This window comes from Macaca nemestrina, chromosome 6, assembly GCF_043159975.1.
Source record: "Macaca nemestrina isolate mMacNem1 chromosome 6, mMacNem.hap1, whole genome shotgun sequence".
Lineage (NCBI taxonomy): Eukaryota > Metazoa > Chordata > Mammalia > Primates > Cercopithecidae > Macaca > Macaca nemestrina.
The window spans coordinates 169,856,066-169,872,800 of NC_092130.1; the positions used below are offsets into that span (position 1 = coordinate 169,856,066).

Consider the following 16,735-nt stretch of genomic DNA (forward strand, 5'->3'; position numbering starts at 1 on the left):
TAATAATGAGGTCTGGAAGCCAGACTCCAGGTGCACTGTTGGAAAATTGCACTGATGGGGTATTGAGACACAGCTGTTGAGAAATAAAATGCCACTCACTGGTAAGGAAGAATATCTGTGTGAATATGGCCATTAAAACTCTGGTAAGTGACTTGTTAATAAAGTACCAAGTCATAGATTGCCCTGCATCTGTAGTTCATCAGGACAATCAGAAGTTTGTGGTGATGAAGACTCTGGGTCCACTCCTCCCATTAACTACCAGAAGCTACTCCCAGGGACGAGAAGTAGTTTGAAACAAATCTTAAATACAAGGCTTCTCTCAGGTAAAAATTAACCTTCACAGATTAAATTTCTTTACATGCTTATGTCAAAAGACTTCTAAGCCTGAAGTCAAATCATGTTGCTCTTCTGTACAAAGATACTGCAAATTCCAAATTTTGATCACTCCATAATTTCCTATTCTACCTGGTCTCAGCTGAGAAGGGTTTAGGGTGCCTGGGTAGAGTCTTTCTAGGGGTCTTTTCCTTATCTTCAGTCAGGACTGTCTCTCACTCGAAGGGTATGGCTACAGTAGTTCTTTATAGCAAGAGTTCACAAGACACACATGGTTGTCACAGCACTGACCCCACCCTCCTCAGACATCACGCTTGATCCAGCCCAGAGACCTGCAGAAGGAAAGGGAAAAGGCAGAGGCAGGAAATGTCCTGCCATCTATGCCTGGCCATAGCCTGTGACCTCCCAGGGACTTCCCAGCAGGAGGCATGCTAGGATCGTGCCCCTAGGTGTAGCGTGCTAGGGGCAAAAAGCAGCCTCTACTTTTAAAGATACCTGCAAACTTCTGACACTAAAACCTCATCTAAGAAGAAGTTCCTTCCTTCCCTCACTTTCAGGAATTGATATTTCTGGGGATATTCTGAAGCTCCAGCCTTAAAGGGTCTGTTGAGGACCAAACCTTGACACATGCTCCTCAAGATGGAGCCATCTAGCCCCACATCTACTAGTTTGACCCCTAGCCATCCAGAGCTTGGATGCTTCTTGGAGACACCTGGAGAATGTTTGAGCTGTTCCATTCCCTGGGCCCCTCCCCTGAGGTCCTGGTCTGGAGTGCACCCACAGCATTGCTCCTCTTTAAAAAGTCTCCCAGACAAATGCCATGCATGTTCTTTCAGGGTTGAGAGGCCCTGCGCTATCCTTACATATGTGTGTATTGTGGCAATGCAGGGAACCTAGATACTTGCCTCTCCAGAATCACCCAAGAAACACCATAATCATAGCAAAAATGTTCCAGCCCACCCATGTCTAAAAAATCTACCCTGACCCAGACATGGTGGTCAGTCCCCTGTAGTCCCAGCTACGGGAGAGACTGAAGTGTGAGGATCACTTGAGCTCAGGAGTTTGAGACCAACTTGGACAACGTAGTGAGAAGCCTGTTTTCCTAACAGTTTGGGAATAAATGCTTGTGGTTAAAAAGAAAGTACAGGAACAAGGGGCAACAATGTACTGTCTTAAAAAAAGTCCACTCTGAAAATGGAAAGATGTTCTTTCCCCACTAGAAGTGACTCTTGCCCCAGCTATCCTGCTCATTAAGGCCTTTGAAGTCCCCCTGGTGTGGGGCCTGGCCAACTGTAGCTAAGATCAGTTGCTCTGCAGCAGCTGATAGAATGGTCACAGTTGTCATGGCCAGCACAGCTTGTGCTTGCAGAGCCCAGGCTCATGAGCACCTGCATTGCTAGTGTCTAGCTATACTCTTGACCTGTGCCTTTCTTGAGGCCACTTGTGTTTGCCTAACAAAGCAGGGGTGCTGGGCACAGTGGATCACACTCATAATCCTAGCACTGAGGCAGGTGAGACCATGGCATTGATGGTCTGTCTCCGGGACTCCTAGTGACCAGGTATGTATTCATAGCTAGACAAATATGTCCTAGCTTCTCAAAGGGTGGTCCGTGGACCAGCAGCGCCAGCATTGCCTGAGAACTTGCTGGAAATGAAGAACCTCAGGCCCTTCCTCAAACCCATTGAGCCAGAACCTGCATTCCAATTAGGGCATTGATATGCATGTGGCATTTTGAAAAACACCAAAATACATGGCTAGTAAATTTGGTGCTACTTCGTATTTCCCGTGAGATAGGAAACCCAAAACAGATATTGGTTACACGTGTCAAACCATCCCTATGTACTTCGTATGTTTCACTATTACCAATACCAGCTTAGCCATAGGTTCCTACTGGTTCTTCATTAAGTTGGAGCCGTGCATGAGGGGTGGGGTATTACACTCCATCCATGTCACTAGAGAGGAAGAACAACTGTCCACTGAAAGTAAAAACGCAAAGCTTGATACAGGACGTCACATTACTCATTATACTCCATTACCACTATCATTATGTTCCAGATGCCTGCCTGTCGCAAAAAGAACTGAACAAAAGAAGCCTGTTTCCCTAACCGTTTGGGAATAAATGCTTGTGGTTAAAAAGAAAGTTCAGGAACAAAGGGCATATACTTTTATAGGGATGAGATCACATGGACATGCTTACCATGATGTCCTGGGCAGTGATTTTGGCTGTTAAATTATTTTTGCTGGAAAGGATTTGAGTCCCAACAGTTGATAGTGTTCATTTTGTAAAAGGTGTGATGAGGTTTAATCATGACAATAAATTGTATTGGAAAACCTCATCAGGAAAGTCACAGGAACAAATTCTGTGTTTTGTACGCTGCCAGAGACTGCATAGTATTCAAGCTATTAGTGATAGCAGCAAAGCTGTACTAAGTTAGTACAATATAAGAAAATCTAGCATTTATGAAATATGATGGAGAATTTTTTTCTTTCCGAAAACAGATTTATAATAGGATCATTTTATATTATCGGATGGCCTGTTACACTGAAATTATTTGTTTCAGTGCAATTTTATCTTCGAAATCATGTGAATTAATAATGCTCCTTCCAAACCTAAGTCTGAAATACGGCTCTTAACCTATATGAGAAATGTATCCTTATATCTTTACATTGATAACAACATGATATAAGATGTCAAATGAATTACAACAAATTAGTGATCATTTGCAAATGAAATTCAGTTGATAGGCTTGATTCAGAATACATAGGGAAATATTTTGGGGTCCTTGAAATAGCAGGTTTAATTTTTGAATTAACATAGGAGTAGGAAGGAGATTTTGGAGTTTTGGGTCAGAAGCAAAAATCAAGAATAAAATAAGTCAGTCTCAGTAAATAGAGTTCAGAAGGAAGAATGTGAATGTGCCCAGTTCCTCATGGATACTCCTGAAGTAGCCTTTGAGGCACACCTTTCTTGATGTGCCTTCTCTGAGATAAGTTTTATCATGATGAGGTATTCCTCAGATCTAAGATGTAATATTTGCACACCTCTCAACAATTTACCTAGTACACATTTCTGAGATAATGTTAACCAAAGTTAAGTTAATTTTTGTATATCTCAAAGTGTTTATATGCTGATACCACTTTTTCCCCCTGAAGTTTTATGATAACAGGTATCAAGCCAAACATTTTAAGAGGTTCAAAGTCCAGAAAAGAGCTATTTCAAAGCCATCAACTATCAGAGAGTACAGGCTGACTACACTACCTGCAAAGCCATGTTGCCTAGCGATGCTGACCTGTCATCATGGGCCATACCCCTAAAATCAGGGTGTCCACAAAGGAACAACAGCAGTGTAGATTTCCAAGGGAAAAACTGGCGTCTAGTCCAGGCCCCACCCTTCTCTATAGAAGTTCCCTTTTGCCCTTCAAAGTTGTAGTTTCATTAATAATTAGCAACGCATTAACTGATTACACAATTTTTAAAACCTCAATTTTGTTTTGGACTTCTCTTCATATCATCAGAAATTTACTTTTTTTTTTCCGTACAACAGCACTTTATCTCATAATGAAAGAACTGTTCACAAGCACATTAAGCCTGCTCGCTCTGGCCATGTGAATACTATGTCGTTTAGATTCTTCTTTTTCTCCCTCCATCTCTTTGCAAATGAGCATTTGAAACTGAGTGCTAAATTTGAAGAGACCAGTTAAATAGCAGTATGTCCTTATAAACTATATTGATACTGCAAAATGAAAACATGCAAAAATATATTTCTTTGTAAAGGCAGGTGAATTTGCATTAAATTAGAGAGTCACAAATGATAGAGTATATAAATAAAATAATATGAATTCCAATAAAAAAAACAGCATGGACCTGTTTTATTAATGTCATAAAGTAATTGGCATCACCTGTATTAAGTGGAATTGTTTGAATAAAGCAACAAATGATAAATGGAAGGTGTAACACATTAGATGCTTATTTTTTGAAAATAAATATGCCCATCTCCTCTTTTTCTCCTTTATTTGGGACAGGATGGCTGATGGTGTGATCCCTGCATTAGAACCAGGAGGCTTGGGGGTGCCCATTAAAATGTACATTGATGCATCCCCACGTGGCTGACCTAATCGGAATCTCTTGGGGGTTGTATTCAGAAGTCAGCATCTTCAGCAAGTTTTCTAGACGATTCTTTGAGGAATAAACTAAGATTTGAGAATTAATCCTATTCTAAGGAATGAAAATTGAAATGCCAAAAAAAAAAAAAAACCCAAGTAATTGGAGCTGAATTTTCAGCTATGCAGTTCTCCCAAGGTTGTGTGATCTCCCATTGAATGCTGCAAATCCTTCTGATAAAAATGTGTTTGCCATGAAATTTCAAAATTTTGAAATTTTGAAATTTTGAGTTAAAAAAATCATTTTTGTTCATACAAGCAATTGTAGTATGTACTCATAAAAATTTCATATACTTACTGGTGTTTCTTTTAAAGTCAATATTGTTTCAGTACATAAAATCACTTCTCTGTATATTCTGAAATCCTGGAGGGACGCTTCGTGTCTGCTGCTGGTTCCCTCTGCCTGAGAACCATACAGCTCTTTCTCTAGTGAGGCTCATTCTCTTACTGTCTGCAGCTCTCTGCTAAAATGTCAGATGCTCAGAAAGAACTTTCATGATCCCCCATCCAAGCACCACAACCTCCTGACACTTTGTCTCTCTTCTCACTGCCCTGCCTCATTTTTCTTCAACACCTTTACCTCCATCCTCCTGCATGTAATAACTTATTTTCAAAGCCAGGGACCTTGTCTGTCTTGAGCACTAGGACATCCTCAACTCCTGGAGGTTCCCAGGCACTCGGGGAATGTGTTGAATGAATATATACATCCATAGGGATTAACTAGTACTTATAAATGATAGATGTAAAATCTAGTACATGGAAATTTAGTTGCAAATCATTGCAAAAATAATAAATACATTGTTTTGTTGGCCAAATGAAAACAGAGCCTTGTTGACCCAAGGAAAACATGGTGTGGAACAGGAACAGGCAAGACACAAGGCTGTGAGCCATATGTAGCCCTTTTCAGCTGTGCAATTTCTGGGCAATTTCTGTGCCCATTAAATTAATTATTTTCTGTGTCAAGAACCCCTGGAGATCTGTCACTGGCTTCCTACTGAATTAGCAGGTGTTTGTTATTTTCAATTTGGAGATTTAATTATGCCCTCTTCCTTTCTAAAAAGGATGGCACCTTTTTGTGGTCATTTCGGTGTTTTCTTTCCTTAGGAACTTCATTCATTCCTGCATTATTTTAAAAATAATCCATTAGAAAGCACACATATTTTTAAGAAAAGATAAAACTATAACATTCACATTTTGCAATAATGCTTCACGAAATTATCTGAAAAATGACTGTTACTTAGATTATTTCAAATTGAAATCTTCAAGTTGTTTTTGAAATTTGGATAGTTTATGGTAAGAGGTATTCAACTATTTTGTCAAATCAAAAGATATATTTGCATGCGATGACATAATTTATTGATTCAAAGATTCAGTGGCTTGAGGACACCTATTTTGATGTTGCTTTATCAATTGCACAGCACTTTCACACTTAATCTCTCTCATCTGATCCTCCAACAATACCACTTATATTATTATCGCTGTTTTTACACTTGAGGAAACGGGATCAAAGAGTTTGGTGAGTTTCCTGGGTTTATCCAGCTAGTTAGAGACAGATCTGGGACAGAATTCACATATTCTTATTTCGAGTTCTTTGGGCAAAAGTGACACAGGAAACAGCAGTAAAATTACTACTTTAAATACGATTTCTGTTTCCCTCAAGCTGTTGAACACCGACACCCCAAGGACACCTTTCACGTGTAGAATTTGAGGCTGAGCCATGTTGTCACGATTCCTCATGGTAGTTGTACATGGAAATGAGAACCAAGGAATAAATGTGTCAACATAGAAGCAGGCGATGTCTGAGGTCTTGTGCCCCTTCATTCTCCAGTGGTCCCTTCTGCCCACCTCGCTGAGTCCCTGGAGTCCATACCTCCCTCCCTGCCATCGGACTGAACCCTTTCCTCTCTGCCCCGACACCAACCCCACAGCCAAGTGGTCAGTCATCATGTAGGTTCTGAGCTGTGTAAGCATCCATTCAGGTCACCTATTGCTGCGGGGAAGAGGAGATGGCTGTGAGGTGCCATGGCAGGACATGTGGTAGTTCTTAGACAGCAAATGCCTCAGGCTTAGTCCTAGATCAGCTTGAAAGCCCTTCCCAGTTTTGGGGGGGCTCTCTGAACCTGTAGGAGCAGCAGCCAGCACAGAATATATGTAGGGAAATTCCAATACCCGTTAGCCCTCCTGCATCATGAAATCTTCCTTAGCCTGTAAGCCGAGTACCCATGTTTCAGCTGTAAGTCTTCAGGCTCACTTTCAGAAATGCATGTATATGAAAAACTGCCAATGCCTGAGCTCTCTAGGCCCCAATTTTGTCCTGTGAAGAGAAGAAATAGGAAGAGCAAAACCCTATTATAAAATTGAGACCTCAATGCTGGATGATGTAGGAATTGTTGCAGTAATTGATCAAATGCTTTATAGACACAGGTATTATGATTGCATGACATGATGTCTGTCATGGCAGGGGAAACCATCAGGGCAGTTGGTCTGGTCTGTGGCTCTACTTCCCCTTTTCTCTTTGGCTCATCCATGTTTTGGTTGCACTTTGCCATCTTGCAAGGTCTTGGTCAAGGCCAGGTTCCCAGGATTGTTCTCCACCAGCATAATGGGCAAGAACATCTGGCCTTGACATCTGTAACATTTTAGACAAAGTTGAATTTTCTCCAGCATTTTTTCTTGTGATAATAACAGAGTTCCAGTCCCTGGCAAAGACGTAAATTCCCATGAATGACGTTTTGAGTCCAGTGTGATGCTTGCGATTCACTTTCAAGTAGACCATAATGATGAAAGAAAATTGCTACTAAACAAAAGGACATTTTAGTTGAATAAGCAAATATATACACCATCTAATGACATTTTGTAGCAGATTCCCAGAAAACATTGTGTGAGAATTTTTTCCTTGAAATGGCCCCAAATAAAGTAGGCCTTGTTCGTATGCATCTAACATGTTCTTTCTTGAACACGGGTGGTAGAACACATGAATTCCAGCAGTGACATCTTTAACCTTTGTTTCCTTGGCTCTTTTTTTTCCCCTAGTTCTCTGTGTCTCTCTTGCCAATAACTGTGCCCACCCTTGAGCAATCGAAACTTGATCACAGTGGATAAAAAGAAGTGTAAATCATGTTCTTTTTAAAATGCCTTATCTGATTCAGAACTATGCATAATGCTTACATATGTAACTGTATTTTGCACAAGCATTTACACAGGGAAACACTATGGGCTTATAGTTTTACTCAGAGCACTCTAATACGTAAAAAAGTATAGTGTCCTATTCAGATAGTTAATTTGATTATTATATTTGTAATAATATCAGCACATCAAAAGATGGATATCCACATAGATAGACTTTAAGATTCTTCCTCCTTGCCTAGCACCCTTGGTCATCAATTTGATTAATGGCACTCATGAAAATTTCTGAATGCCAAATAAATGCATGTAATAAGAAGATTTTTACATATACCCTAAGACCATGTTACCAGTTAAAAGTTCAGCAGATCCTCTCATTGGTCATCATTGGATGTTTTTTGATGCTTAGAATAAAGGAGTAATGATAAAGTAACAACTCTAAATGTACCAATGATGGATAACTTTTATTTATCTCTGCATTTGGATGTGATGACTGTTTTTGTTTTTTTTTAATTTTTACATTTTTAAATCCTTAGCAATATTTTCAAAACCTTCAGGAATAAGAATTGCCAAGAGGAACGCAAAGTATATTGTACTTAAATATATTCCTGGAAAATATAAGCTTGAGATAATATTCAGAGTGATGTTGGCATTTGATAAATCAGATGCAGTGAACCTAATTATGCAAAACAGTTATTTTGAATCTATCATTCATCGGAGCGCTATCTAAATCGGAATTTAATTACCAGCAAAGAGAAAAGTAAGGAACTTGCCTGCCCTGTCCCTTTCTCCTCCTCAGAATACTCAGTGGTTTTTGTTAACACTGAATTCATAGGGTTCTCACCACTTCTCCAATTATTCAGAAACGCTGTTTTCTGTGTACTTAAAGTAGCCCATGTTAAATATACCAGTAAAACATTTTTCTATTGGCAATTTAAAAAACTACAATGGCTTTTTTTCTCAAATATTCTAGACAAGAATATTACAATTTTGAGTTTATATGTTCCTGCCGAAACAGAACTAACGTCGAGCATTTGAAGACTTTGGCTTCGAAGTGCTCCCTGAGGAAGGCAAAATGGAAGGAGAGCTGTGGAGATATGGCCAAGATCGAGGAATCCCAGCACCCTGACATGTTAATCCAGAATGGAGAGGCTGAACTAGGGCTGCTGAAAGACAGTTGCCGGTTAAATCCCAGTGCTCCATGTGGGGATTAGTTGTAGGATGTAGCTGAAGGCTCATTCCCAAAATCAGCCGTTGTCTCCTTTGGTTTCTGTCTGTGTTCTGTATTCAGCATGGAAGACGCCACTTCCCCTTGATGCCCCAAGGCCATCTTATTGCCCCAATGCAAATGATTCCCCTGATGTTTCTGCTCCAGTGGTTCTGACTGTACCTCAGATAAAATATTGGCGCTCAGTCAGCGTCCTCTTTCCTGTCTGTCAAGCCAGCCTCTTCGCCCACCCTAAAGTCTTATTTCCTGATGTACAGAGGCTTCCTTTCTTCCAAGACCTTCTCATGGTTCTCTGGTCCATAGCATTGCCTCACATCAGCACCTCTTCCCATACCATGCAATGAAGTGACACAAATAAGGATTTATAAATACTACAAAGTGATGTGTAGCCGCAATTTATACATTAAACCAGTTAGTGGCAATCATTCCTAACTTTTTCAGAGAGAGGCAGGCTAAATGTAAATGCTTCAACTGAAGAGGGTCAGAGTAAAGGAAAATATAACTTGTAACCTTTTTCTTTAATATCTGCTTCTCTCGGGGATTTAAGCTGTTGTAAGTTCAAACATTTTGGTTTATCCTTTTCCCAGGGAAATACTGCTGATGGGAATAAATTCTAGTTCATTTTTTAGGAACAACATCAAGATGGCTTTGCCATTGTAGCTCATCGTTTAAAATGATTTCTATTGTACGATTTAAGCTGCAAGGACTATGGGCTAATAAGAGATTTTTAGGATTGACTATCTACCTGATTCCTTTAGTGAAGAACCTAGCTACATTCATTAGGTTTTGAGAAAAATAACATTTCACCGGTCTTGTTCCATGTGGGTTTATCTCAGAAACATCATTTTTAGAGTGAGATCATGTTTGGTCGTGAAGCCAGGCAGCTGGGTGATGCCGATAAGCTGATTAGATTGACGTATTGCTGCCATTTCATGTTATTCATTTGATTTCCTGAGAATTTCAACAATTTTGTCCAAAAAATTTGAATATGTCTTTGATTAATCAAGTTCTGTGTGGAGGTTGCCTGAGCCTTGATGCCTCTCTGTTAATTTATTTCAGCTGGGTCTCGAGCCTCATATAGCAGCCAGCATGGGCACCTGGGCCCGGAGCTGCGGGCCCTGCAGTCCCCGGAACACCACATAGATCCCATCTACGAAGACCGCGTCTATCAGAAGCCCCCTATGAGGAGTCTCAGCCAGAGCCAGGGGGACCCTCTGCCGCCAGCACACACCGGCACCTACCGCACGAGCACAGGTGTGTAATCAGGACCCCACTGGGTGGCCCGTCCACAGGGGGTGGGCTCTGCATGGGAGCTTCAGTAACACTCCCAAATGAAAGGTGTGTGTCTGTGTGTCCACTGGCCCCACAAGCACTGTGACCTGCTTCTGTCAATGTCTGTAATGATAATGGTGGAAACAGAGTATGACTTTAATTGAGGCTACCTTGTTATAATCTGAACGAAAGGAGGCAAATGGCGATTGTAAGCTCATTTTGTCAAAGAGAAAAATTGAAAGAAGCAATACTAATGTTTATCAGATCATTATTCACTTATATAATGAATATAAGTACCCCGAGGACATAGTCATTTGTAGGACGTGAAAGACATATGCTTGATGATGGTAAGAGTTTTTTTTCATGATATTGTCTACCTATTTGACAAGCTTGGAACAAAAACATATTTGCTAAACATGTAGCATATTTTGAAAGGCAGACAATTTATTTCATACATACTAATAGATTGAATCACAGAATTATTGTGTGAAGGTTGGATGTTGGCAATTGCAAATGGTTCAATCAATTATATAGCTCTCCTAGATTAAATATATATTTTCAATTGAATACAGCCACAGGTCACATGACAAAACGCAAGTGTTTTCCAGTATCTGGAGCCATTGGCAACATAATCTGTCAAATGTCATAATTAGATTGCTAGAGAACACTTATCTTAACTCTAAAATCGATGTAATTAAAAACAGGTTGAGAATTGCATTTATTATCAAGCTGCACATTGCTAAGTAAACTGGAATGACTGTGTTGCTGGTCTGCAGACAGTACAGCTCTCTCCTTCTTTCCTAATGATATGTCTGAGCGCCAGCAGAGACTGAGGCTGGCAGAGCTGGCTCTCTGCTTCGGAACCTGGCACACAGATCTCTACATCCTCAGACTATTGGAATTTCTAGTGACCGCTAAGTAGAGCATGGCAATTTTCTTAAACTGCATTATGATGCTAAATTACATGCTTTGAAATCAAGGCGAGCCAAGCTGCTTTTATAGTTGATTATTGATATTTACATTACAGTATTTCACTGAATCATAGGGAGAAAGGCACAAAATACTCTTTATTTATTTTTGACATCATAAATGCCACCCCATATTAATAATACATCCCTTGGTTTTCATGGAAAAGAATGCCCGTTTATTCTTCTGTCAGATTTTTTTTCACCTTCAGCCTGTTAGATCCACTCCTGCCTGGAGGTGGGTTACTTTAGCATTTAGTTTTGCATGTTATTAAGTAAGGTAATTTTATTTTTATGCACATCTTATAAAAGAAGAAGATAACCACAGTGACATTCAATATCTAATTTGAATAAAAACTGACAACAAAAGAGATTATGTTGATTCTCTGTTCCATATTCATATGCTCTTAGAATTATCCCTTATTAATAAACTTCCAGGAACTTAATGAAAAATTAGCTACATAAGAAAAAGAAAAAAAGAAACCTTCATTCGTCTATATCACATTAAACACAGGGAAGATATCCACACTTAAAAAAAAAAATTCTAGTGTGATAGTGTTTTCTCTGAGTCAGCGTCAACGAACAATGACCCATGGACCAGTTGTAGGTCACCATCTGTTTTAGTAGTGCCCATGAGCTAAGAATGATGATTGCATTTTTAAATGGTTGGGGAGGGAAATCAAAAGATGATTAATGTTCTGTAATATGTTAAAATTATATGAAGTTCAAACTTCAGTATCCATCAATAAAGTTATTGGGATGCAGCCATACCCATTCATTTATTTATCATCCACGGTGGCTTGGGCCCTGCAGGGGCAGAGTGAAGTGCCCGTGACAGAGACCATATGGTTGGCAAAACCAAGAATATTTACTATCTGGCCCTTGACAGGAAAAATTTGCTGTCCCCTGCTCCAAGCCATCAATGGAGAGCTATCCAGAATGAAGAAGTGTTTTTTCCTACCGCCTATGAGGAAGGCAGTAGTACCATCTAACTACTTCAAAGGTGAAACCCATTTGCTGGGGGCTTTTCCTGGTAATAGCTGTGGCAGAGATGTGCTACGATTGTGACATTCAGATGTCCAAGACCCCAACCCAGCCTGCACCTTTGAGCTTAAGGCAATTTTGAGAAAACATGCTGATTGACATAATACAATGGAAATTTCCAGAAGTGCCTGGATGACCTCTTAGGACCACAAGTGGAGGAGGAGAAGCTACCTCTCTCCAGCTCCTAAGCATAAAGCCACAAACTCTCTCTTCCCTGCATCCAACAAGGTTACCCCTGTGTCTATACCTGATTCATATAATTTCATGTCTTCACATTTTCACAGCCACAGAAACTGTATCACAACCTGAATGTATGAGACAATGCCTTTAATATGTGTATATGTCTCTTTATTTAGATATTAAAGACATCATGTATATTAAATTCTGTCTAGTATAACACCCATAAAAATGGAGATTACAAAGAAGTAAAGATTAAATATAGTTATCCAGTAGCCGTAAACAAACATTATAAGTTTGCTTCCAAGAATCTTTGTGGGGGTCATCTGTGTTGTACATACCCCTACCCTGGAGACCACTGGTACAGACCTCTAAGAGACTTGCAGGCCTAAAGCAGATACCCTAATTCCTTCAAAGAAGAGGACGGGTTCTTATGAGGCCTACCAGACTTAAAATGTTCATGGCCTCTGGCTCTTAGCTCAGATGGGTGGCTGAGGGGACTGGAGCAACTGGTCTTATCTTTCTGCCCTTAAGAATAGACCACCAGCTGGAGGTCTTTCAGCACAATTCATAAAGCATTTCCAGATGATACTGCAAGAGAAGTGGGGCAGGAAGATCGAAGGCCAGTTGCTTCCCTTCCAGGGGTCAACACTTGGGAATGAAGAAAAGTAGACATGCCTCAACAATTAGGGAATTATTAGATGGTGTCATAGAAACAAGCATGCGAGGCTGGACAAACAATGGCAAGATGAAGAAGAAAGGGCTGGAGGAGAGATGGAAAAAGATGGTGGTAGGTGGAGCCTAAAAGGAGAAGCTAACTGAGAAATCCCCTTTGGTGGGGACACATGTAGCTTGTAACTGCTTCCAAGGAGTGTGTCAAATGCTTTGGGTATTTTACCAACCGCCAGAACAGTCCTTGGAAGGAGATGCTGTTACGATACTCAATGCTTGCTTTTTGGATCAGAAAACCAAGGCAGAGATGTTGAGTGATATGCCAAGGTCACACAGGTTGTGTGGAACCAGCCTTTAAACCTTCATAGAGGCTGGGCATGGTGGCTCACACCTATCATTTGAACACTTTGGGAGGCCTAGATGAGAGAATTGCTTGAGCCTAGGAGTTCAAGATCAGACTGGGCAACATAGTCAGACCCCATCTGTATTAAAAGTAAACAAATAGGCCAGGTGCAGTAGCTCCCACTTGTCATCCCAGCACTTTAGGAGGCCAAGGCGGGTGGATCACTTGAGGTCAGGAGTTTGAGACCAGCTTGGCCAACATGGTGAAACCCCGTCTCTACTAAAAATACAAAAATTAGCCAGGCATGATGGCAGGCACCGGTAATCCCAGCTACTCGGGATGCTGAGGCAGGAGAATCGCTTGAAGCCGGGAGGTGGAGGTTGCAGTGAGCCAAGATCACGCCACTGCACTCCAGCCTGGGCAACAAGAGCAAAACTCCATCTAAATAAATAAATAAATAAACAAACATTCATACTTAGGCAGTCTTACCCTAGATCCGGGGCTTCGTTGACTGCATTTGTAAAAACCATCATTTAAAAACAAAATAGACAGACATTTATTTTCATCTGTGGAGCTTAATGGTCTTCTATATCCTGTTAAATAATATCTGTTGAAGATACTCTGTGTGCTAGATATACTGGCAGATTCAAAGAGGTTTAAAATCTACTCCTTGTCCTTAAGCATGTTCAATTTTGTTTCAGATAAAGACATAAATATCTGAAAAATTAACCAATATTGGAAGGTAATATACAGGCTACGTGCATATTTCAAAAAAACCCGAAGACATTGAAATGAGAGATTGAGTTGCCCCTCACTCTTCTGCTCGTGTCCCCGCTAAAGTGGCCTTCCTCTCTTTTATGGGTAGCAAGTCGGGTCATAGAAAGGTATGGATGTGAATGGAATCACACCAAGGGAAAGTATGAGTGTGATCACTCATTCAGTGCTACAGCTGTCCTCTCTACCAGCTCGGGTTCATGGGCGTGACTCTGGCTCTGGTGGCCAATCTACTTTTTCTGCCCTGCTCTGCCCCATGCTGACCTCACCCCTGGGCTTTCCTTACTCAAAACACCACTAAGGTTATCCTGAGTAAGAGACCATTCTAGGGCTGAGAGAGAGGCAGGGAGATGACTGCACAGAGAAGACCAGAAAAAAACTTCAGACATTGAAGATAAGACGTGTTAGATCCCTTAACTTTCCCACCAAAGGGGATTTCTTAATTAGCTTTTCCCCTAAGATTTCACCTACCGCCATCTTTTCCCATCTCTCCTCTAGACCTTCCTTCTTCATCTCTCCTTTCTTCTTAGCTGTCACAAGTAATCCATCCACGCCTGTTACTTTATTATGAAGACTAATTTAAATATTGGGTACCAGCTCAGATGAGGATTACTGTCTACCTTTTCATAGTCAAACAGGTCCTCCCGGCTTTCCTAACCCAAAGAGCTACCTGCCCATAATGTTAGAGACCTCCTAAGCATGAATATAGGAACATCTATGTAATGTTCAAGGAGCAGGGTGCCCAAGTCCTACTCCACACCTCTCCTGTACTCCGGGCTTGTGGATGGTGACAGAAGCAAATTTCACTATTGACACAGGAAATAAATAGGATTTCATGAAGCTGAACAGGCATGCCATCACCCAAGGCTGTGTTAGAGAACATGGTCTAAAGGGGGTCCCCATCCTCCCGCCCCAGACCTAACTCTGCCAGCCATTGCAAGATAAGAGCCAAAGAACTTTGTCCCTCACCTAGGTCCAGCAGAAGGATGTGGGCTCTGGGAACAGCACTGCCTGCATCCCTGGTCCCAGGCTTGGAATAGGGAGGCAGATATAAAGTGCTTTGAACAGGGAGGCAGATAGAAAGTACAGCAGGGCCCACATGCCCGAGGACTCCAAGAGGGAGACAGAGCCAGCGTGGTGGCTCCAGAGATCTGGCAGCCTAGGAAAAGGTGAAAGGGTCACTTTGTGCCACAGAGTGGTCCCTGGTTCACAGAGCTCCCGGAGAGTACCCATCACCAGACATGACAGCCACATCTTTCTTGCAGGACCATTCACAGGGGGAGGGGGTAATATAATAGAGAGGAAGGCCACCAGTGTCCTTTCCCTAGTTGAAGAAGCAGAATTGTGTGAACTGCAGCAGAAATGACAGACTTACTTTTACACGACCATCCCCCCAATATTTGGGCATTTATGTCCTGCATGATGAAAATGTAAAGAGGCACAAGTTTAACTAAGGCATCTATTTAGATAAAATATACATTTCATCTGAGATGAGGCTTGTTAAAACCAGAGCTTATAAAATAAGGAGTACAGTGAAACAAGGAATGTGTGGGCCTCATGAATTTGCTTGTGGTAAAGTCTATTAAGCAGAAATAAATAACATGAATTTTTATTTCAAACTCAAACATATGAATGACTGTCAAATTAGGAGTTATTTGATCAACACAAACACTTGACTCTGACAACCCCTTAAACGCATTTTTATAAACCAGTGAAAATGGCCAGCATCTGCTGTGATGATAGTCAGATGGATTTTCTTTTGGATAAATGCTATTTGAAGTGAGTGTTGAAAACAAGCTTTCTGTGATGTATGTGTCAGCTTGTAATAAAGAAAGAATTATCATAGATATGTTGCAAGGAGCAAACCTGCTAAATATCTTCATGAACATGACAAGTACTGCAACATAAAAGGAAAAAAGAATGTGGTGAAAATAGTTACACAAGTGGAGAAAATAGTCTTTAAAAAAAACTGAATCCTCTGCAAGAAGAGCCCAGTGTCTAATGAAGTGATAGAGGGATTACGTAGGACCTGCATGTTCATAATATCGTATTACTGTTATTCATTGTGATATAAATAATAGTCTTAGTGTCAAAAATATTTTAATTAAAATTATTTGAGTTCACAAATATGTGAATTATCAGTAGTTTATTACTTATTAACTGCTGTTACTTAAAATTTTTAAATCAAGTGCTCCCTATTGGAGCAAGTCGAATAAGATACTCCATAACCTATTAGTTAAAATTTTCACCTTTTTTAGGTTAAAAAGTTAAGGTCCTGGTCAGAAATTTTAAATCAACCCAACAATAAATGTCATCTTAGAACGAAAGAGAAATTTCAGATGCTTACCTGTGTGGATTCACTTAAAAAGGTGTAAATAAGAAGTCTAATTGTTTAGTTGAAGGAAGACAGAGCGTTTGTTGGGAGAACAGTTTATTGGTAAAATTCAAAAATATCGTAACTGTCGTCCCTTTGTACAGATAGATCATGAAACCATGTTTATTAATGTCACGTCAACTAGGGATACACATACTGAAAATTGCAAAGCTGGCCTTGACCTGGATGATGCACCCCAGTTACTGGAAGATGTGTCACCTCATACGTGGAATTATGTCATTAAGCATAGCAATGTTGAAAAGAATAG

General features: G+C 40.5%; 1 protein-coding gene across 4 annotated transcripts in view; it reads left to right on the forward strand.

Moving 5' to 3' along the window:
• The window catches only part of LOC105489509 (catenin delta 2), a 936,482-nt gene that overhangs the window by 535,738 nt on the left and 384,009 nt on the right, over positions 1 to 16,735 (forward strand). For all 4 annotated transcript variants that reach the window (XM_011754343.2, XM_011754340.2, XM_011754341.3 and 1 more), the window contains one exon: positions 9,906 to 10,100. In XM_011754343.2, coding sequence (XP_011752645.1) covers positions 9,906 to 10,100 — 195 coding nt within the window. The remainder of the gene's footprint in view (positions 1 to 9,905; positions 10,101 to 16,735) is intronic.